The sequence below is a fragment of the Bos taurus genome, chromosome 7, assembly GCF_002263795.3.
Source record: "Bos taurus isolate L1 Dominette 01449 registration number 42190680 breed Hereford chromosome 7, ARS-UCD2.0, whole genome shotgun sequence".
In the NCBI taxonomy this organism is placed as follows: Eukaryota; Metazoa; Chordata; class Mammalia; order Artiodactyla; family Bovidae; genus Bos; species Bos taurus.
Window position 1 is genome coordinate 46,836,022 of NC_037334.1, and position 23,329 is coordinate 46,859,350.

Genomic DNA, 23,329 nt, shown 5'->3' on the forward strand with positions numbered 1-23,329 from the left:
GCAAACATTGACAAAAAATAGAACCTACCAAAAAAAGATATTTTCAAAGAAAAGAAGAAGCCACAACAAGGTGGTAGAGAGGTGCTTTTGTGATATTATCAAATCCCAACCTTTGCCAAACTCATCAAGAAAAAAAAGGGAGAAGACTCAAATCAATAAAAGTAGAAATGAAAAAGAAGTTACAACAAACACTACAGAAACATAAAAAATCATGAGAGACTATTGCAAGCAACTATATGCCAGTGAAAATAAACAGTCTAGAAGAAATGGACTATTCTTAGAAAGGTACAATCTCCCAAGACTGGACCAAGAAGAAACAGAAAATATGAACAGACCAATCACAAGTACTGAAATTGAAACTCTGACTTAAAAACTCCTTACAAACACAAGTCCAGGACCACATGGCTTCACAGGTGAATTTTATTAAAAATTTAGAGGAAAATTAACACCCATCCTCCTCAAATTCTTCCAAAAAACTGTAGAGGAAGCAACACTCCCAAACTCACTTTACAAGGCTACCATCACCCTGATACCAAAAACCAGACAAAGATATCACAGAAAAAGAAAATTACAGGCCAATACCACTGATGAATATAGATGTAAAAACCCTCAACAAAATACTAGAAAACCAACCCAACAATACATCAAAAGGATCATATGCCATGATTAGGTGGGATTTATCCCAGAGATGCAAGGATTTGTCAATATCTGCAAATCAATCACTGTGACATACTACATTAACAAACTGAAGAATAAAAACCATATGCTCTCAATAGGTGCTTAAAAAGCTTTTGACAAAACTCAACACCCATTTATGACTAAAAAAAAAAAAAAAAAAAACAAAACTCCAGAAAGTGGGCATAGAGGAAACCTACTTCAACATAATACAGTCCATACACAACAAGTTCACAGCAAACATCATTCTCAATCGTGAAAAACTGAAACCATTTCCTCTAAGACCAGGAACAAGGCAAAGGTGTCCACTCTCACCACTATTATTCAACATAGTTTTGGAAGCCCTAGCCACAGCAATCAGAGAAGAAAAAGAAAGAAAAGGAATTCAAATTGAAGAAGTAAAACTGTCATTGTTTGCCAATGACATGATAGTATACATAGAAAATCCTAAAGATGCCACCAGGAAACTACTACAGCTAATCAATGAACTTGGTAAAGTTGCAGAATACAAAATCAATGCACAGAAATGTTTTGTTCTTATACACTAACAATAAAAGATCATAAAGAAAAATTAAGGAAACAATCCCATTTATCATTGCAACAAGAAGAATAAAATACCTAGGAATAAACCTACCAAAGGAGGTAAAAACTTGTACTCAGAAAACTATAAAACACTGATGAAAGAAATTAAAGATGACCCAAACAGATAGTGAGATAGTCCACGTTCTTGTATTGGAAGAATTGATATTGCAAAAATGACTATACTACCCAAAATAATCTACAGGTTCAATGCAATCCCTATCAAATTACCAATGGCATTTTTTCACAGAATTAGAGCAAAAAATTTTATAATTTGTATGGAAACAGAAAAGATCCCAAATAGCCAAAGCAAGCTTGAGAAAGAAAAATGGAGCTGGAGGAATCAGGCTCCTTGTATAGCATAAAGCTAAGTCATCAAGACAGTGTGGTGCTGGCACAAAAACAGAAATATAGACCAATGGAACAGACTAGAAAGCTCAGAGATAAAGCTACACACTTAATCTATGACAAAGGAGGCAAGAATATACAATGGAGAAAAGACAGTCTCTTCAACAAGCAGTGCTGGGAAAACTGGACAGCTATATGTAAAAGAGTGAAATGAGAACATTCTCTAACACCACACTGAATGTCTAAGAATTGATGCTTTCAAATTGTGATGCTGCAGAAGACTCTTGAGAGTCCCTTGGACAGCAATTAAAACAAACCAGCCAATCCTAATGGAAATCAGCTCCGAATATTCACTGGAAAGACTGATGGTGAAGCTGAAGCTCCAGTACTTTGGCCACCGGATGTGAAGAGCCAACTCACTGGAAAAGACCCTCATGCTAGGAAAGACTGAGGGCATAAGAAGGGGACGATGGAAGATGAGATGGTTGGATTGCATCATCAACTCAACAGACATGAATTTCAACAAACTCTGGGAGATGGTGAAGAAGGAAGCCTGGCGGGCAGCAGGAAGTCCATGGGGTCACGAAGAGTCAGACATGACTGAGAGACTGAACAACAACAACAAAAACAGCATACACAAAAATAAACTCCAAATGCATTCAAGACCTAAACATAAGACCTGGCACTATAAAACTATCAGAGGAAAACATATGCAGAACACTCTTTGACATAAATCACAGCAGATTTTTTTTTTTACCTACCTCCTAACGAAAATAAAAACAAAACTAAACAAATGGGACCTAATTAAATGTAAAAGCTTTTTGCACAAAGATAACCATAAATGAGACAAAAAGACAACCTTCAGAATGGAATGAAATATTTGGAAATGAAGCAACTGACAAAAGATTAATCTCCAAAATATATAAACAGCTCATGAAGCTCAATAACAAAAAAACAACCCCATCAAAAAATGGGCAGAAGACCTAAACAGACATTTCTCCAAAGAAGACAACTACTGTCGTTTAGTCACTGAGTCATAGCCAACTCTTTTGTGACCCCATGGACTGTAGTCTGCCAGGCTCCTCTGTCCATAGGATTTCCCAGGCAAGAATACTGAAGTAGGCTGCCATTTCCTTTTCCAGGTGATCCTCCTGACCTAGAGATTGAACCCATGTTTCCTGCTTGGCAGGCAAACTCCTGCATTGCAGGCAAAGTTTTTGTTTGTTTTTTTTTAACCACTGAGCCACTAGGAAGCCCATACAGATGGCCAAAAGGCACATGAAAAGATGCTCAACATAACCAATTATTACAGAAAGTGCAGATCAAAACCACAATGAGTTATCACTTCTTGTCAGTCAGAATGACCAAGCAGGGAACTTAGCTCAGTGCTCTGTGGTGACCTAGATGGATGGGGTGTGGGGAGAGGTGGAGGTCTAAGAGGGAAGGGATATATGTATACATAGTTTGTTCACTTTGTTGTACAGCAAAACGAACACAAAATTGTAAAGCAACTGTACCCCAATTAAAAAAATAAAAGAACAGGTATGTGTATAACAAAAATAACTTGGCTGTACACCTAAAACTAATACAACAATGTAAATCAAATATACTTCAATATAAAATTTAAAAGATAAAAATGTGCTCTTAAAAAAAGAATGCATATATAAACGTGTGTGTGTAACTGAATCACTGTGCTTTACAGCAGAAATTAACAACATTATAAATCAGTAATACTTCAGTTAAAAAAAAAGAAAACAGTAAAATGTGAAAAAGATTCCAATGGCATTTTAAAAAGAAATAGAACAATCTTCAAATCTGTGTGGAACCATGAAGGACCCTCAACTATCCAAAGCAGTCTTGAAAAAGAACAACAAATCTGGAGGCATCATGTTCTCTCATTTTCAAACTACATAGGAAAGCTGTAGTAATGAAAACAGTATGGCACTGGCAAAAAGCAGACAATGGAACAGAATAACAAGCCCAGAAAAAAACACCGGCACATATGGTCAACTAATTCACAGCAAAGGAGCCAAGAATATACAATGGAGAAAGGACAGTGTCTTCAATAAATACTGTTGGGGAAATTCAACAAGCAATGGAAAAGAATAAAACTGCACCACTATCTTACACTATACACAAAAATCAACTCACGACAGACTAAAAACTTGAACATAAGAGTTGAAACCATAAAACTCCATGAGGAAAACAGACAGTAAGCACTTTGATATTTGTATTGGCAATGATTTTGGAGTTGATGCCAGAAGAAAAGGCAACATAAATAAGTAGGTCTATATTAAACTAAAAGGTTTCTACACAGCAAAAGAAACAATTGACAAAATGAAAAGGCAACCTATGGACCTATATAAAAACTCTGACAATGCAAGAGCTAAAAACTCAAGAGCACTTTTCCAAAGACGACACACAAATGGCCAACCAGTACATGAAAAGGTGCTCAACATCACTAATCATGAGGGAAAATGCAAATCAAAACCATAGTGATATAGCACCTCACACCTGTTAGAGTGGCTATTATCAAAATGAAAGGAAATAACAAGTGTTGGTGAGAATGTAGAGAAATGGGAACCCTAGTACACTGTTGATGGGAACATAAATTGGAGCAGCCACCTTGGAAAACATTGTGGAGGTTCCTCAAAAAATTAAAAACAGAACTACCACATGATTCGGCAATTCCACTTCTGAGTATTCATCCAAAGGAAACAAAAACACTAACTCAAACGGATATAAGGGCTTCCCTGGTGGCTCAGCTGGTAAAGAATCCACCTGCGATGTAGGAGAAATGGGTTCGATTGCTGGGTCAGAAGATCTGCTGGAGAAGGACAGGCTACCCACTCCAGTATTCTTGGGCTTCCCTGGTGGCTCAGCTGGTAAACAATCAGTCTGCAATAGGACATATGCACTCCATGTTCACTGCAGCATCACGTGTAATAGCCAAGATACAGAAACATGGAAACAACCAGAATGGCCATCAATGGAAGATGGATAAAGTATGACACACTTTATAGTATAGTTAATATATAGGGGGCATAGTTAATACCCCCCATATAAACAGAAAGAAGTATTAATCAGTCATAAAAATGAAGGAAATTCTGCCATTCGAGACAAAATGGATGGACCTTGACAGCACTGCTAAGTAAATATGTCAGAGAAATTAAAATGCCATATATACCGTATAATCTCTCTTATATGTGGAATCTTAAAAAATAGTAACAAGAAAACCAAACTCACAGGAAAAAAAGATCAGATCTGTTACTAGGGGCAGAGGATTGGGGGAGGAGGGATTGCAGGAAAGTGGTCAAAAGGTACAAACTTCCAGTTATCAGATAAGTACTAGGAATGTAATATCCAACATGAGGACTACGGTTAACATTGCTGTATGAAACACAGGAAATTTGCTGAGAGTAGGTCCTAACAGTTGTTATCACAGGAGAAAAAACTTTTTAATATATGAGACAATGAATACTAACTATACAAATAGCTGAGAAAAGAAGAAAAGTGAAGGGCAAAGGAGAAAAGGAAAGAGATACCCATCTGAATACAGAGTCCCAAAGCACAGCAAGGGGAGATAAGTGAACAATGCAAAGAAATAGAGGAAAACAATAGAATGGGAAACACTAGAGATCTCTTCAAGAAAATTAGAGACACCAAGGAAACATTTCATGCAAAGATGGGCACAATAAAGGACAGAAATGGTATGGACCTAACAGAAGCAGAAGATATTCAGAAGAGGTAGCAGGAATACACAGAAGTGTACAAAAAAAGATCTTAATGATCTCGGCCAAGTCTCATCTGCTCTGATGTATGAATTTCTGGAAATTTCATTAAAAAGTCAGCAAAATTTTGCAAGGATGGCATCTTCACAAAAGAACCATCCCTTTCTTTGGCATCCCTTACCAGAACATTCATCCCTCATTTGCAGTTTAAAATATTTCTCAAAAAAGAAAGAGGCACTCTCCCAAAATCATCTTCGGCTTTTCGCCAGGCAAAAAGGAGCAAATGTATTTTCTTGATCAAGGAGAGTGATTCACACACGAGGGTGAAGTTCAGTTGAGGCGGTAGCATGGATATATATTCGAAAAATCTGAGGTGAGATAACTTTTTATCAGAATTTTTGGCAAAAATTATCTTCCTGGTGATGCCCTAAATATTATCCTGTGAATCTTGGCGAACCTTCTGACAAGGGGTCTCAACCTAGAAGATTTAGGCACAGTTTCCTCTGAATCTTCAGTGTTCTGTTTTGAGAACGGTCCCCAGGTTTCTATGATGTGTTGGGGACCCCGCACGAAGGCCTGCCCCCTTCTCTCTGGGAGGAGTCAGGCGTGCTCCCGCCCTGTGCCACGAGCTCTCTTCTCTGTCACTGGAATGCCTAGATACCTCCTCCTCTGTGTGGCCTTCCCAGAGAAGCCTCCCCTGACCAGCTATGAAAGGCGACACTGCCCTGCTGTCACTGCACTTGGCCACGGGCAGAGAGCCACGCACCCCCACCCCGCTTCTGTAATGACTCTGCCTCCCTCACCAGACCAGAGCTCACTGAGCACCGAGGTGCTATACCCTCGCTACCAAGAAGGGGAACAAGCACACGCTGACGAGAAAACACGCGTGCATCTTCCTTCAACAACTCAAGTGTCAAACGGGAAAACAGTAAGGCAACTTTCAAAATTTCTTAATGGGATAATATGCTGTATATGTGAGTAATAGCCATCAAGGTTAAAAATACACTGTCTCCTTCAGCAAGTCCACTTGGAGGACTTTCTCCTACAGATGACTTGCACACAGAGACCCAGGCACAGTGATGGTCACTATGGCACGGTTTCTCCGAGTGGACACAAGGAACAATCCACAGAGAACTGGGTACACTGGTTCTGTTTACAGTATCAGTAACCGGGGTCACACCATGAGATACTGAAGCAGCTCACATGCCAAGATGAACAACAACCGCCAAGAGAGCAAGAGAAACAGTCGATGTGCGCCAGACACTGCTGCAGGCATCCCACACGGGTTCTCCGTTAAGCTTCCCAACCACTCTGTGACAGACCTCCAGTTTACAGACACTGCTGCAGGCATTCCACACGGGTTCTCTGTTAAGCTTCCCAACCACCCTGTGACATACTTCCAGTTTACAGATGAGGAAACTGAGATGCTAGAGAAATAACCTTTCCAAAGTCACACAGCCAGGAACTATCAGAACTGGAATACAAAGCTGGCACCAGTAACCACTGAAACCACACTGCCAAATCACTGGGGAATAAGATTCATAAAAGAGAAGTGAAAAGCAAAGGACAAAAGGAAAGATATAAGCATCTGAATGCAGAGTTCCAAAGAATAGCAAGGAGAGATAAGAAAGCCTTCCTTAGCGATCAATGCAAAGAAATAGAGGAAAACAACAGAATGTGAAAGACTAGAGATCTCTTCAAGAAAATCAGAGATAACAAGGGAACATTTCATGCAAAGATGGGCTTGATAAAGAACAGATGGTATGGACCTAACAGAAGCAGAAGATATTAAGAAGAGATGGCAAGAATACACAGAAGAACTATACAAAAAAGATCTTCATGACCCAGAATAATCACGATGGTGTGATCACTCACCTAGAGCCAGACATCCTAGAATGTGAAGTCAAGTGGGCCTTAGAAAGCATAACTATGAACAAAGCTAGTGGAGGTGATGGAATTCCAGTTGAGCTATTTCAAATCCTGAAAGATGATGCTGTGAAAATGCTGCACTCAATATGCCAGCAAATTTGGAAAATTCAACAGTTTGGAAAACTCAGCAGTGGCCGCAGGACTGGAAAAGGTCAGTTTTCATTCCAATCCCAAAGAAAGGCAGTGCCAAAGAAAGGCAGTGCCAAAGAATGCTCAAACTACCGCACAATTGCACTCATCTCACACGCTAGTAAAGTAATGCTCAAAATTCTTCAAGCCAGGCTTTAGCAATACGTGAACCATGAACTTCCAAATGTTCAAGCTGGTTTTAGAAAAGGCAGACAAACCATAGATCAAATTGCCAACATCCGCTGGATCATCGAAAAAGCAAGAGAGTTCTAGAAAAACATCTATTTCTGCTTTATTGACTATGTCAAAGCCTTTGACTGTGTGGATCACAATAAACTGTGGAAAATTCTGAAAGAGATGGGAATACCAGACCCCTTGACCTGCCTCTTGAGAAACCTATATGCAGGTCAGGAAGCAACAGTTAGAACTGGACATGGAACAACAGACTGGTTCCAAATAGGAAAAGGAGTACATCAAGGTTGTATATTGTCACCCTGCTTATTTAACTTCTATGCAGAGTACATCATGAGAAATGCTAGGCTGGGCATGGAAGAAGCACAAGCTGGAATCCAAATTGCCGGGAGAAATATCAATAACCTCAGATATGCAGATGACACTACCCTTATGGCAGAAAGCGAAGAGGAACTAAAGAGCCTCTTGATGAAAGTGAAAGAGGAGAGTGAAAAAGTTGGCTTAAAGCTCAACATTAAAAAAACTAAGATCTTGGCATCTGGTCCCATCACTTCATGGGAAATAGATGGAGAAACAGTGGAAACAGTGTCAGACTTTATTTTTTGGGCTCCAAAATCACTGCAGATGGTGACTGCAGCCATGAAATTAAAAGATGCTTACTCCTTGGAAGGAAAGTTATGACCAACCTAGACAGCATATTCAAAAGCAGAGATACTACTTTGCCAACAAAGATCCGTCTAGTCAAGGCTACGGTTTTTTCTGTGGTCATGTATGGATGTGAGAGTTGGACTGTGAAGAAAGCTGAGCACCGAAGAATTGACGCTTTTGAACTGTGGTGTTGGAGAAGACTCTTTAGAGTCCCTTGGACTGCAAGGAGATCCAACCAGTCCATTCTAAAGGAGATCAGCCCTGGATGTTCATTGGAAGGACTGATGCTAAAGCTGAAACTCCAGTACTTTGGCCGCCTCATGCGAAGAGCTGACTCATTGGAAAAGACCCTGATGCTGGGAGGGATTGGGGGCGGGAGGAGAAGGGGACGATAGAGGATGAGATGGTTGGACGGCATCACTGACTCAATGGACATGGGTTTGGGTGGACTCTGGGAGTTGGTGATGGTCAGGGAGGCCTGTCATGCTGCAGTTCATGGGGTCGCAAAGAGTTGGACACGAGTGAGCGACTGAACTGAACTGAAAGATGTATGTGTGTGTGTACATATATATTTAAAGCTAGTAGTATCGGGAAGGCTTTATATATCCACATGCTTTCATGTGCTTAGACTTTCTCAAAGGGTGCATGGAAACTCTGCTCTGGGGAGAAGTGGGAGGACTGTGGTGTGAGTGAGATTTTATTACCACATACTCTTTCATACCGTCCAAATTCACACACACTACCCACACAAATATTCATTAAAGCACTAAACTGTAGGGCTGGAATGGAACCCACTGTTTCACTAGGGGGGGGTAAACTGAGGCACAGACTCACCTGAGGCCACCCAATTAGAAGGAGAAACCCCAAGACACTTGCAAGGGCCCTGGACGCCCAGCACCTGGTGCGTTGTGTCGCCTTCTCTAACAGTTTCCACTATAGCTGACTCAGCTGTCACAACTGCAGACTTTCAAAATCTTCCAATTACATAGAATTGGGGGAAAAATTATGATTTGGAATTCAAGTGTTGACACTTGAAAAATACCAACTCCCTTTCACTACAAGTGCTTTAGCATGTAACTAAGGCTTTTTCTGCATGTCTCTGGAAAGGTTATTTTCAGAACATTCCACTTAAACCTGGAGATGCAGGGTTCTCTGCTGTTTCTGGGAGCTGACACCACAATTTACATTAAACAAATGTTTTGAAAATTAGCTGTTCACGGTTCCAATTTCAGCTTCCCCCAGGGTTTAATGTTAGCCAAATACTGGTACAGTAAGCAGACAATGTGTTTTATTGTGTAGAAGAAAAACAGACCACCATAACAGACTTCCTGCTTTTGTAATCAAGGGAGAAGTTGAGTGTTCAAGTGATTATTGGCATATGGTTATTAGAAACACCGAGTTCCAAATATAGCTACTAGAAGCTAAAGACATACACACACACACATGCCCTCTGTATTTCGAGTCCAAAAAGAAAGAAAAAGCATTCCCAATGTTTGGTAGGTTGCGAAGTTCATAAAGTCATGGGGCAAAAACTATGGCAGTAGACTGGGGATGATAGGGAATCAGGTTCAACCCAGGACTGCCAGACACACTGGAGTTGAAGAGGTGCTCAAACATCAAGCAGCAGTGGCCCATGTGAGCAAGGCCACACTCTGGCCACGGCACAGGAAGGCTACGTGCAGGGACGCAGCTCTGCCCCTACTGGCCCCTGGGCTGCGGGCAGCCAGCCCCCTGAGGCCCACAATCAAGAGATGATGGACTTGGCATCTGTTTTCTTTTTTAACATTTAAAAAAGCCAGGATGCCCTGGCTTTGCCCTGTCCTGCCCCTCCCCACAAATGCAAATGTTGTAAGGGGAAAAAAACAAACCAGTTCAATCTGTTAATTTTATAGTTAGCAGGAATGAGTAACAGCATTCTGTGAAATCCCCTGCCTGCCCCTAGCCTGCCCCAAGCCTCCTCCAGGACTTGTGAGCTGGGTGGAATGCAGTGTCTGGAAATAACTTATAGGACACTCTCCAGTATTAGGTTTCTCTCTCAAAGAAGTGGGAGTGATTCTGAGCCTGGTGTGCGGGGTGGGGTGGGGTGGGGTTGAGAGGCTCTGTGGGCAAGAAGAATTTTGATTTTGTAGTTTTCAGGAAAGTGAAGACTGAAGGCAGAAGGGGATGGAAGAGGATGAGATAGCATCACCAACTCAATGGACATGAGTTTGAGCAAGCTCCAGGAGTTGGTGACGGACAGGGAAGCCTGGCATTCTGCAGTCCATGGGGTCGCAAAGAGTCGGACACAACTCAGTAACTGAACTGAGGGAATGAGGGAAGTGACTGTCTACATACAGACGGGTGAACAAAAAATATAGCCTCTTAATACCTTAGCTAAAGAGTCCACAAACAGTGTGGGTGGGAGGTTAGAGGTCTCAGAAGGTACCCCTCCATTTGGTGAAGGCCTGCCTGATCTCTGGACGAGCTTGGAGGAGGGGACATGCTGGGAGCGTGGGCTGGTGTGTGGCTCTGGGTCAAGGCTCCTAGACCTGTCCTGGGAAGGTGTCTCACCATCTCACTCCGGTGAGGCCTCTGGTAGAAACGTCCTGACACTGACACTGCATTAGACCCCTCACAGCATTTCCAAGGGGATATGACTTACAAAATAGGAAAGCCACCTTCTGCCACAAAGAATTTCCTTAGTCTGGCTGGGGGGCCGGAAGGATGACTCCTGAGACAACACCATAGGACAGGGCAGCCTTCAGATTCCATTTTACTAAACGCAGAGCAGCACTGGCCCTAGCTTCCTGGTCCTGGAGTCTGTGACAACAGCAGAGAGGCAGGGCCCAGCAAGGAGGAACAGAGAGCATGCGTCCCAGTTACCCGGGAGTCTCAGACGGCTGAGTACAACCAGTTAAAGGCGTGGGCCTCCAAAGGGCAGATGAGCCAGATCCTGGCTTGGGATCAGCTGGCCCGCCCTACTCCAGAAGACATTAGGTCACGCTCACGAGAAGGTTTCGCTCCCCACAAGATCAGCACCTATGGCCTAGTCTCAGTTCAAACTGGGTCTGGCAGGAGGAGCCCAGACAACACATCCATTTTCCTCCTAACAAGGCAATCATTTCAAAGAGCTAACTGTCTGAACCATTCCTGCTACAACAGGCTCGGAAGAGGACATGAAGCCATGGCAACACAACAGTTCTGACGTGTCAAAGGCAAGCGCTGCAGCCGGCACCTCTGGGCAGGACTTGATAGTTGCTCGCACAGGGAAGCTCCTGCACACACAGGTCCCTCCCCACAGGCATGGGCATCTCCTCGAAGGGCAGGCACCGGCCCCTTCCAGCCTGGGGCTATCTGCCCCGGCACCTCCCCACATGACCTCTGCCTAGGGAAATCTAGTTTCCCACTTGCATCCAGACTCTGGCCACTTGACTCCGTTTGTTTCCATAGGCCCCCACCCCGAGAGGGGAATGAGCCCTCAGCAGGAAGGGGCACCCTTGTGACCCCACCTACCTGCACCTGCCTGGCCCCACACCTCACACATCCCTGCCAAATCACATACTCACCTTGGATTTCCGGGCCCCTTTCTTGCCCCCCGTTTTCTTAGACACGGGCTTCTTCTGGGACGGAGACTTGGCCTTTTTGGCTGGGGGTGGTGTGATGATGGCTTCCAACTTCCCTTTGGATCCTCGTTTCTTCGCTAGCAACTCTGGATGGATGTTTGGTAACACACCCCCACTGGCTATGGTGACTCCTTTTAGCAGCTTGCAGGAAAACCAAATGAGCAGAAAGTGAGCCAGACCACCCCGTCCACGACCTTCAAGAAGTCAATCCTCCCCACCCATGCTCCTGCTCTTGGTTGGCAGAGCTCTCTCCTCTATGGCATCTACAAGGATGCTAACAGGACCCTGGCTCACTACACAGGGAGCAGGCCTTCAGACTCCTTCACTCGGGTGGAGTTTCCAAACCATCTTTCTTCCAGGAGAGTCAAATATCTTTCTTTATTCCCCCCACCCCCAACCAATAAAGTCTTGGGGAAAAATTGCCATGGGGGGTGGGGGGAGGGCAGGGAAGTGGCTAACAGTCACAAGCAGTCCACACCCTTGACAGCCAGCCGAACACCATCCTCCCTCTGGACAGACAGCTCTTGGGCCGCAAGACCACCTGCTGGGGTGTTTGGGTCAGGGAGGCAGAGGAGAGCCCCATACCTGATTCAGCTCTTCATCGTTGGCCACAGCCAGCAGGATGTGCCGGGGCGTGACCCTGCCCTTCTTGTTGTCTCTTGCTGCGTTGCCAGCCAGCTCCAGAATCTCCGCTTTGGGGAAAGGAGAGGAAGGGCGTATGGTCACATTATAGCATCAGAGAGCTGTGTGCACCCTTCCAAATCCTCTGTTCTTGGTGTCGGGAAGGGGAGCAGGCAGCAGTGTCCTGACCCTACCCTGAGCCATGAAGCTGCAGGCGGTCTGCCTGGAAACACTTGGTGGCAAGTCACAAAGGTGTCGAGAGGCAAAGCTGAGGGGATAAGGGAGACCCCTAGCCCAGCCCATTTGTTGTGGACATGCAAAACTGAGGTTTAGAGAGGAGAAAGAACCACCAGCTAAAGGCCCTCAGTGAGGGGTGGTAGAGCTCAGATTTGAACTCTCTTCCCAGAACAGGGCTGCCCACAGCCAGCATGCCAGATATCATCAGCATCAACCCCATGGGGCCAGCAGTGTGGCCCCTGAGCTAGGAGTCATGAAGGGGTTTCTGGGATGTCAGGGGGAGGTGGCATGTTACTCAGTACATTTCTGTTAACACAATCAATGTAACAGAATCAATGTTGAATGCCTGCACACTCAGATTCAAAACTAGAAGGATATGACTGCACCCTTTACAAAGTCAACATCATAAAAACATAAAAGAAAAGAGGTGGGGTGTAGTAGATTAAAAGAGGCTACACAGACACAACAGCCAGATACAAAGTGTCAATACTCAATGGGATCCTGATTGCAAAAGAAGTTATAGAAGTCATTCTGGTGACAACTGAGATTTGAATGTAGGCTGGATAGTAGACACAAAGGAATTACTGATTTTCTTGGGTGTGATAACAGTATTACCACTTTGAAGGGAGCATCTTGTCCTTAGGAGATACATGCTGAAGTATTTAGGGGTGAAAGGCTCTGGTATCTGCAATTTACTCAAATAATTCTGAAAAAGTCTACAGAGGAAAACAAATGTGGTGACGTAACAAAGGGGTTAAAGTTAACACCTGTTAAGTCCAACTGTGACGTGAGAGAGTAAGACATCAGAGTTCCTCTCTTAACATACTGTATATCTGACATTTTCCACAAAATAATTAAGAACCCAGAAGGAGATGAGCCTGACCTATAGTTGGTGCTAAGTTAGAGGTTACTAACCAATCTTTTGGGACAAGGTCTCAGCAGACAAGACGACAGGTCTCCAAAAGCCCCAAAGATGGGAGAAATGAGGAAATGCCCTTCAGTAAGAGGTTTTTTCCCTCCTTGGTGGCCTAGTTCTCTTTGTGAACTGTCAACCTCGTTACTTTCGTCTCATTTCCTTAATGAGAAATGCAGACTGTCCCCAAATGTGTCTTACATCCCCACTTCTGCAATTCTGTCCACACCACAGCCCTGCCTGCAATATCCATCTAGCCCACCCTTCTGGGCTCAACTCAAGTCTGGCCTCTTCCTAGTACTAAAGGATTTATAATATTCAAAGTTATGTTGTAAACACTAGACTTGTCCAGCAAAGTTAAAACTTGGCGGCATTGAAACATGTAAAATATCATGAAAGAAGAGAGTTGCCAGTCCAGGTTCGATGCACGATACTGGATGCTTGGGGCTAGTGCACTGGGACGACCCAGAGGGATGGTATGGGGAGGGAGGAGGGAGGAGGGTTCAGGATGGGGAACACATGTATACCTGTGGTGGATTCATTTTGATATTTGGCAAAACCAATACAATTTTGTAAAGCTTAAAAAAAAAAAGTTAAAACTTGGCATCATTATAAAATAACTGCGGAAAAAAATTCTAGCTACATTAAAATCACATATTTAAATTTTACAATATTACATGGTTTACCCTGGAGAAGGAAATGGCAACCCACTCTGGTATTCTTGCCTGGAGAATCCCATGGACAGAGGAGCCTAATGGGCTATAGTCCATGGGGTCGCAAGAGTCGGACACAACTTAGTGACTAAACCTACGTGGTTTACAATGTTAAACCACTATTACAGATGAACCCAATACAAAAAGGAGTCCGTGTGTCAAACTGCAGCTGCTTGGCTACCCATAGCTGGATCAGGAGGGTTCCCCTCAAGCCAAGGCAGGAACTCCATAATCGCTGCACTGATGACAAGTGGACACCAGGGGCACCTGAGGCTCTGCCTGCTTGATGCTCCCAGGTCACAGGGATCCTTATGTGCATGTGCTTGGCACCAGAGTGAGGCCCAGGGAGGAAGGGGATGTAATCAATACACCTCCCACCCTCATCCATTAGCTTCAGCAGGACTGTTCCCCAAACAGTCTGAGTACCAGGATCCCGTCAATTTTACTGAAGCTTCCCTGTAACTGATGGTTGGCTGCGTGTGCCGAAGCCCAGAGGAGATGACCCTATCATGACCAAGCAAGAAAGAGTGCTTGGGATGCTTAAGTGACCTGATGTCCAGCTGCAGAAATGAGCCCAGCTTGAACTCCACTCTGCCCCGTTCATGGAGGAGGCAGTATACCTACAACACTATTGTCCAACTCACCGCCTGGAGGAAGCCAAGCAGAATCCCAGACCCTAGGAGTCAGGGCACAGGAAGGAGAGCCACCACAGCCAGCCCATGTGGCAGGAAGGCTGGAGAGGGGCTGCTGGCACCACTGGGCTGCAGCCCGCTTGGCTGGCTTCCTGACCTCTCCCACCCCTCACCTCCCCAGCCTTTCTCCACTGTGAGGCCACAGGAAACATGGGGCCATCACTATCTACAGCAGGAATATACAGAAGGGGGCTGGGGTATTACAACTTTGTCCCCATAATGTGCTAAGAATCCGTTACCAGGCCCTCATTAAAAGAGAGACAGAGAGAGAAAGAGACAGAGAAACCCACAGTAGTGCCCTAAGCCCATCCCTGTGGTAAGAAGATCGTTTGAAATTACGGTTTCTCGGGAAAGTGGAGGTGGCCTGTTTCCTCTTCCTGCCCAGAGTACTGGTGCAGGCTCTCCCCTAGAGAAGGCACAGTGGCCGTTGGTGGGGGTAGGGGGAAGAGGGATGTGGTCATTTTATTTTTGGCATCACTACTTTAGCTTTTTTCCTGTGGGGAAGGTGGTAACGATGAATTGCAAAGACCTGGAGGGTGGGGAAGGGTCACCAGAACTCCAAGTGTGTTCCAGCATCTGGGTGAGGGACAGGCAGTATGGAACACAAGCATGAGAAGCAGCGTGCTTCCCATTAAGCAGCACCCACAGCTGAGAAATAAGATCAATTCTCCAGGAAATCCCCTGAACTGCCACTAGTTTCACAGCCCCCACACACCCCTACACTCTCACATTATGGGGAAAATCTCTAATGGCCCAAGTCTCTCCACTTGCAAAATCTCAAGGATTGTGCTGACTGGTAATTCAAGGCTTCCCCGGTGGCTCTGTGGTAAAGAATCCACCTGCAATGCCGGAGACGTGGGTTCGATCCCTGGGTTGGGACGATCTCCTGGAGAAGGAAACGGCAACCCACTCCAGTATTCTTGCCTGGGAAATCCATGAACAGAGGAGTGTGGTGGGTTACAGTCCACAGTGTTGCAAAGAGTTGGACACAACTGAGCAACTAAATAGTGACAACTGCTAATTCAGCCTGGACTCAGGGATGCCAGACAGGATCCATCTGGGAGTGACGATGAGATGGACATGGAGGGCTTGGGGAGGTGTGTGGAGTGCGGCGAGGAGTATCTAGCACCTTGGAAATAGCTAGGCTGAAGTGTCCTTTCTGTGTCATTCCTCTGCCTTTTCACCAAGGAGCCAGAAAACCCCTTTCTTTTTGCAAAACTCCAGCTCACTTTTGATCTGTGAAGACCAAGATAGCTGGCCCTCCCACTCCCTGTCTTCAAAGAGTGGACCCTCAGCCCTGTCGGGAGGGAGGGAGTGTCAAATGGGGTAACAAAGAAGGGCAGAGGTTCACAGTTTGGTTGATTGAGCCAGAGCTTTATCTTCTGTTTACTCCTACATGTTTTCCAGATGGATAGTTACCATAGCAACTCCTTCGTCAAGGGACACACAAGATGGAGCACCTCAGAGACACACCTTTTATGAGAAGTGTGTTCCCGGCTCCACCCTACCCCTGCACTGCGGCAGGCAGAGGGCTGGGGCAGTTGACAAGAGACCAGAAAGAAGCAGGAAACCAGAGCACAAACTCACCCCTTGCCAAGGATTCAGTAATATGTTCCCCTCTTTCATCCTCAGTCCAGTTTTAGAAACGGCAATCGTAAAGGGCTTTCCTGGCTAAAAGAGGGCTGCCTGCTGCAGGGGGGGAGGAGAGGTGCAAAATGCCAGCAACTCAACAAGATGGATCAGTTCCCATCTGCTCTCCAGGGCCTGTTTGCAGGAGGGCGGGAGAGAGGGCGCTGAGTGCTCAGGATTTGGGGCAGGGCACATGCCACTAAAGGAGATTTCCTGATTAAGTTTCCTTCCTAGTTAAGTGATCCTTGGCTTTGCAAATGATAGCAAGGACACATCTGTGGAAGCCCTGCGCTCAAGGCTATGCCTGGGTTCCTGCCACTGTACCCACTGCCCAGGGGGATAGGCCCCTCCTGGGCCAGGCCAGAGCCAGCTTCAGCTCTACCTAGACTTGAATGGAATCCATGCCTTCCTACCAGGGAGGGTTTGCTGCACTTGATTCATCTTGTATTTCAGAAGGTTTTGTGTGTCTCTAAATTTTTTTTGCCTCTGTCTATTTTGAGAAAAGGGATTCTGAGAACGAGAACTAGACAAGCACCACATTTACAGACGAAAATTCTTTTCTCCATGGTTTGCAGTGCTCTGTGCTTGGATCCTGCCTCAGAGGGAGTTTCAGGAGCCACAGTGCAGAGACTGTAACCGAAACAAATGGAATCTGTAAGAAATCAGCAAAGAGTGGTTAGCAGGAAAAGAAACAGACCCCTGACCAGGGTCTGCACCCCCTCTAACTTTGTCACCAATGACCAACGCTGGGACAGGTTTGGGGCTCAGAGCCTGGGGGGTCACCTCTGAGACAACTCAGCTTGGTGAAGTTCCGCAGTGACAGACCCTGCAAAGGGGTCAGGTCAAATGATGAGTTACACTAGCCAACTCGTGTGCCAGTCTCCTGTTCTAAGATCTTTTTAAGATCTAATTGGTAAAACACCTGAGTATCTCTGGCTCCAACTCCTGGCCAGTCCCTGGCCAGTGGTGGGCCACTGGCTCCATCACATGCCTAGTGATGCAACCTTACTCTCCCCTCAGAGCAGCAGGCAGGGCAGAGGCACCCCTGGGCCCACCATACCCTGGCCACGAGGAATGCGACCATTTTAGGGCCACTTGACGAGATCCCCACAGCCTTGAGTAACAGCATTATTTGGCAGCCTTCTCGGCTACACCCCAGCTGTCTGAACGTGAATGCCTCTGACAGGTCTACTTTCCAAGTTCACTCAGAGACCAAAGGCTTAGTGTCTTTTTTTTCCTTCTCCAAGCGTCTTGCATATAGTCCTATCTGTTGTACTGAAGCATTGTGTCTATCTTCCTTCAGGGATATGAAGTCATGGTTTGCAGAATTAGACCCCTAACAACTAACAGGTGATGCGTGGAGGCTGCGCCAAACTTTAAACACAACTCTCGCAAAGGAAAGAGTCAGGGGCTCCTACAGAACTGTTTGAAGCGTCTTCTCTCACAAAAGAAATATTAAAAAGAACAACCAGAAATCAAAGAAAAGCAAATGTTCACGTAATCCCAGGGAGAACACAGATATTTGCTATGAAGCCAACAACATGACAAGGAATCTGTTTATTGTATTTCCTTCCATTCATCAGGCTGCCATCAGCAGTTCATTGAGTTCAGAGCTGTTTTACACTATTCTGGAAGGCCTTAACCCAATCAACCCCAATCGGAGACTGACTGCTAAGTGTTTCCTGCATCTTGACTGCACCAGTTTCCTCCAATTCCCTCGGCAGCCCAGAATCCACCTTTTCGGGTGATGAGTGGCAGGAACTGAAGCCCACTGAGCCATTGGCCTGCAGCACCAGGGCCTCGCCTGTGGGCCACAGCAAAGCTCTCCACTCTGCTTGTCCCGGGGGCCTCCAAGGAACCAGTGATTCCACAGGGAAAATAAAATACCTTGTCTTCTGCCCAGAACAGCAGTAACTGGGGGTGTTATGTTCTGGGCAGAGGACAGGGTATTTTGCAGCAATGAGCCATTCTGTCACTTTTCTGCAGATATTCTGAGTCTCACACAAACTCAGCCATTGCTGTTACGCCCACAAGACAGACCCCCCTCCTCAGGGTCCAGGTGGCAGCATGTAGTCCAGTATCCCACCTTCCCCACAAAGTCTCCCAGTAAGAAAGAAATGCAGCTTAGTATCAAGTTTCTAAAGTAAGCTAATTCTTTTACACATTTTAAAATAAATAATTAGTACTTTTGCATTATACACATTAACAAGAAAAAGATTATGATTCTTGGCAAATATTACCATCATCTAACCCGCCAACCCAGTCTGGTGCTTGAGTATCTTGCCTCTCAGGAAAGTCTTCCTCTTCCTTCCCCAGATCACTGGAGGGTCTGTGTGAGCTCACCTCCTGGGTCCATCTTCAATGGTGGCTGCAGCCCCACATAGCACCATGGTTAAGCGGGGGCATGCCGTCAGACAAGCTGGGTGCGAATCCCAGCTCCTGCCCTGAGCTGTGAGATTTGCCAAGAAACACCCGTGCCTCAGTTTCCCATTCTATAAACAGGGCGTGAGGTCACCTCTAGGCTTGTGAGGATTAATGAGTTACCAAATTACATGCCTAGAACACTTGGTAAAAGTCAACTTCAAATACTGACGCCACAACCACACACTTTTATCTCTTAATAGAGTATAGCAGGCTTGATTTCTAGGAGAAGAAAACTCTTTCTTTTCCTCGATGTCCTTTATCAAAATAACTGGCTGTCTGGCTAGGTGGATAGATGGGATGTACGTGAGAGCTGAGAGGAGGAGGAGAGATGCAATATGGAAAACCTGGTGTTTCCTCCCCTGATAGTTTACCCTTTGCTGTTACACTTAACAGTTTACATATGTTTGAAAAATGCACTTGAACCTGCTTAACCTCAGTGCTGCCAGACTTGCCTTGATATTACGCAGCACCCAGGGCGGCCCCACAGGCAGCCTCTGCCTAGGGATGGGGTCTGGGGCTTTTGTCTGACCCGGCAGGGGGTGGCGTGGTGCGCAGGAGCAGAGCCAGCTGCTGAGGCAGCACAAGTTGAGGCCCCAGGAGGAAGGCAGGAGGCCAAGGTGGCTGGGGAAGGCCAGAGGAACCTGCTCTAACCGGAGGCCTGGCCAACAGCCGGGCAGGGCCCTCTCCGCACGGCTCACTGCTTTCAAGGACTTGAAATTCATTTACAAGGAGATGGTTAATATGTATGTTTGTTTTTGATATGGAAAATCATAGCCATTTGTTCTTAATTTATCTCAGAAAGGGGTGAACAATCAGAGATGTCTGCTGAAATGAAAAGATTTGAGGAGTGTGATGTAAAGAGGAAACTCACTTAAAGAACCCTGACGTGGTGCCATTTCTGAGACAGACTTCTGAAGTGGAAACAAGGAGCGGAGCGGGGCTTTGGTGGGCTGCCATCCTACCGGGAGGTGCATGCCTGTCACTGGCGATGCCTGTCGCCCGTGCTTACACATGCCATTTAGGAGCTATGGCACAGCTCGGCTGCCTGGGAGTGGAGTTGGCGACCAGGTCTGAGGGAGACATTTGGCTCTACCCACTTGGGCGCTGACTGAGCTTATCTTGTGTGCAATTTATCTTTTCAAAATGTAAGAAATAAACTGAATACATAGCATAAATGAGAAGAAGCGACTACGCTAGATGCCACCCCACTGGCCTTGGCAACTGCGTGTCATAAGCACCCCCCGCCTTGACATCTGTCCTGGCATGCTTAATCATGCTTCTGGGATTAAAAAAAAAAAATCTGAGCACGTGAAGACTTTTTAGGTTCTTTCATAAATGACTTTTTAGAGCCATACAAGGGTGTCATAGTAGGGGAGGTCCCCTAGAAGGGGCCTGGGGTCACCTTTAATAGCCCTGCCCCAGCTCTATCTGTCTACACGGATTCCCAACGCGAGGCCCACTGGTCTAAGGACTTGTCTAAGCTCCGTCACCCAGGATTCCACCTCTCGTTCACTAAGAGGACAGTGAAGGGACATCAGGAATAAACCTTCTGGCTCTCGGTTGGCTCTTAGTCCACTCTCGGTGCTGCTGAGCACTACAGCCACCTACACTGACTGGGCACTGCCCTCCGCTCGCCTCACTGCGGCCATCTGCAAGCTTCTCCCAGAGGACCTGTGTGTCCTGTTGCTGCTACAGGCAGCTCCTCCCACACTGATCAGACTGCCCCTTCCTAGAGCCCAGCACCTGTCACTCCGACATCATCACCCCGCTTGTGCTCACGCACTTCCTTCCCACAAGCCCTCAACTTTCCTCCTTCCCATCAGGGACTGCGTGTCCTTCCAGGTTCATCCTTTAGGACCCCTGTCCTCTTTGCCCATGCCAGGCCACGGGGTTGTCTCCGGCCTGGCACATCCACACCACGTGCCCTCTAGCGCTCATGTGAAATTACAAAGGGCCTGCCTCCCCAGCTGGGCTACGAGGACAGGAGCCAGTGTGGAGGCCTGGGCATATCCCACCTTCTGGAGACGTCCGCTGAAGCCAGAGGAGAGGCAAAGTGGACTAAGTGCTCCCGAGTCCAGTGCTCTCCTTTTCACAGCTAAGGTTTCGGCCCCATTGAGAGCCTACAGAAATGCTCTGCTAGAGGTGAGTTAGGAGAAGGCACTGGCACCCCACTCCAGTGCTCTTGCCTGGAAAATCCCATGGACAGAGGAGCCTGGTAGGCTGTGGTCCATGGGGTCGCAAAGAGTCAGACACAACTGAGCAACTTCACTTTCACTTTTCACTTTCATGCACTAGAGAAGGAAATGGCAACCCACTCCAGTGTTCTTGCCTGGAGGTTCCCAGGGACGGGGGAGCCTGGTGGGCTGCCGTCTCTGGGGTCGCACAGAGTCGGACACGACTGACACGACTTAGTAGTAGTAGTAGAGATGAGTTACTGTGCTCAGTGACCTTTGAGAAGTACTTCAAACTCCTGGAGCCTCAGTTTCCTCCTAAGCAAAATAGGTGGTTTGTGGATTCAGTGAATTACTCAATGTCAAGCACTTAGCCAATGCCCGACACACAGTAAACGCTCCATGTATGGCAGGTATTTTATTACCTAAACCGCCCTGCCTTTGCCTGCACTCAAACACTGCCCTCTGTGCCCCCAAACTCACATTTTGACAAGCCACAGTTTTAATCTGGGAGGGAGACTGCCAGGGCCTGGGGCAGAGGTGGAAGGGCAAAGAAAACAATGCTACTGGAGTTAAGGACTGGCATTTTCTGAATGAACAGCAGACACTGACTTTTGGCGGTCAACATCCAGATTTACAGAGCCAACAGAGAGCTGTTAACCAAAGACTACCTCAGGTACCAATTACCACAGGGAGCATCAATCAGGACACTGGCAGCAAGGGAAACCGAAAGCTAACCTTTTCCAGAGACCCTGGATTTCCACGAGGTTCTCACAGTTCTGCAGGCAAGAAATGTGGGCTCTGGCAGAGATGGAGCCGCCTTCTCTAAGGAAGACATATATAAAAGTCTTCTATCAAGGCAATTCGATACAGGTCCCCCGGGAGACCCCACAGGCCTCTCGAAGTACCAGGGAACATAACGCTTTCTGGCCACTAGATGGAGGGCACTTGTCTGAAAAGGAAGAAGGTAGGGTGGAAGATGAAGGGAGAGAGAGGGAAGGAGGGAAGGTGGAGGCAGGTCAGAGCTGTAGGCTGGCTGAGCCTGGCAAACCAGAGGAGAATGTGTGTCATCATCGGGCACCAGAGCTGGAGGGGGTGGTGGGGAGAGACAGGCCGGGAGACAGAGGGAGGCCGCCTGTGGTCAGTGCCCCTTGGCGTTTGTATACTTGCTAGAACTTACTTATAGCTCTGAGGAGTGGCTTTTTGCTCTATAGTATTTTCTGCTGGATTGACTAGACACAGAAGCCTTGAGACAGGGAAAGAAAGTAAGAGGGCTATAAATATGCTTTATTAGTTGCTGATAATTTTAATAGGAAGATATTGAGAGAAGAGATATTTGTGGAATTCTTACTCACTTCCTCCTCTCAGTAAGTTAGCAGGTCCTTTAAAGCCATTCTTGATGTTCATTCACAGGGGGACCCGGGGGTATGTATACTTTGAGCACCCCTCCTGGGACACTGCCACTTTAACCAGACCTCCTGGCTCCCTCTGCGATGCGAGGTACAGCTGAGACATCCTTTTCTGGTGGGAGTGAGAGATCAACTCTTGACATACCCCCAGTGCCTTCCTGTTTGCCACCAACTGCTGCTCTGCCACTAGCCTATCCTCAGGCTGGGCTGGGCTGGGCCATGATGCCCTGAGGTTAATCCTAATTACTCATCATTAAAAACTCCAGGAGTCTAATTCAGCTCTCATTCTTACCAATTTCCTGGTAGCATCTGCCATTAGCACCATCCCCTCCCCTCCAGAAACTCATCCTTCCCCTAACTGGTCTTCTTCCCCTTCAACAAAAATCCAAGTGCTGAGCAACAGAGTCTACAATGATGAGAGAGGGGTGAGAACGGCACAGTCCCAGACCTGGGGTCACTAATATGTCCTCTGCAATGTCTGGCCCGTCAGACAGTCAATACACATCTGTTGAAATCAACAGTGATTCTTCAGACGCACCCCCCGCCCCACCCCCCCACGCAGCACCCAGCTCAGAATCTTGTACCTGGTCAGAGCTTGGTAACTCGGTCACAAATAGGTCATTACAGATGAATTACTAAACCACTGAACAAGCACTGCAGCATTCAGAGGGTGATGCAGGATGGAAG

The 23,329-nt window shown here is 46.3% G+C and overlaps 1 protein-coding gene across 7 annotated transcripts in view; it reads right to left on the reverse strand.

Annotated features, from left to right (window-relative positions):
- MACROH2A1 (macroH2A.1 histone) overlaps window positions 1-23,329 on the reverse strand; it is an 81,902-nt gene that overhangs the window by 35,370 nt on the left and 23,203 nt on the right. For all 7 annotated transcript variants that reach the window (XM_024994341.2, XM_005209377.3, XM_005209379.3 and 4 more), the window contains 2 exon segments: window positions 12,419-12,525; window positions 11,777-11,974 (listed from right to left, as the gene is read on the reverse strand). In XM_024994341.2, coding sequence (XP_024850109.1) covers window positions 11,777-11,974; window positions 12,419-12,525 — 305 coding nt within the window.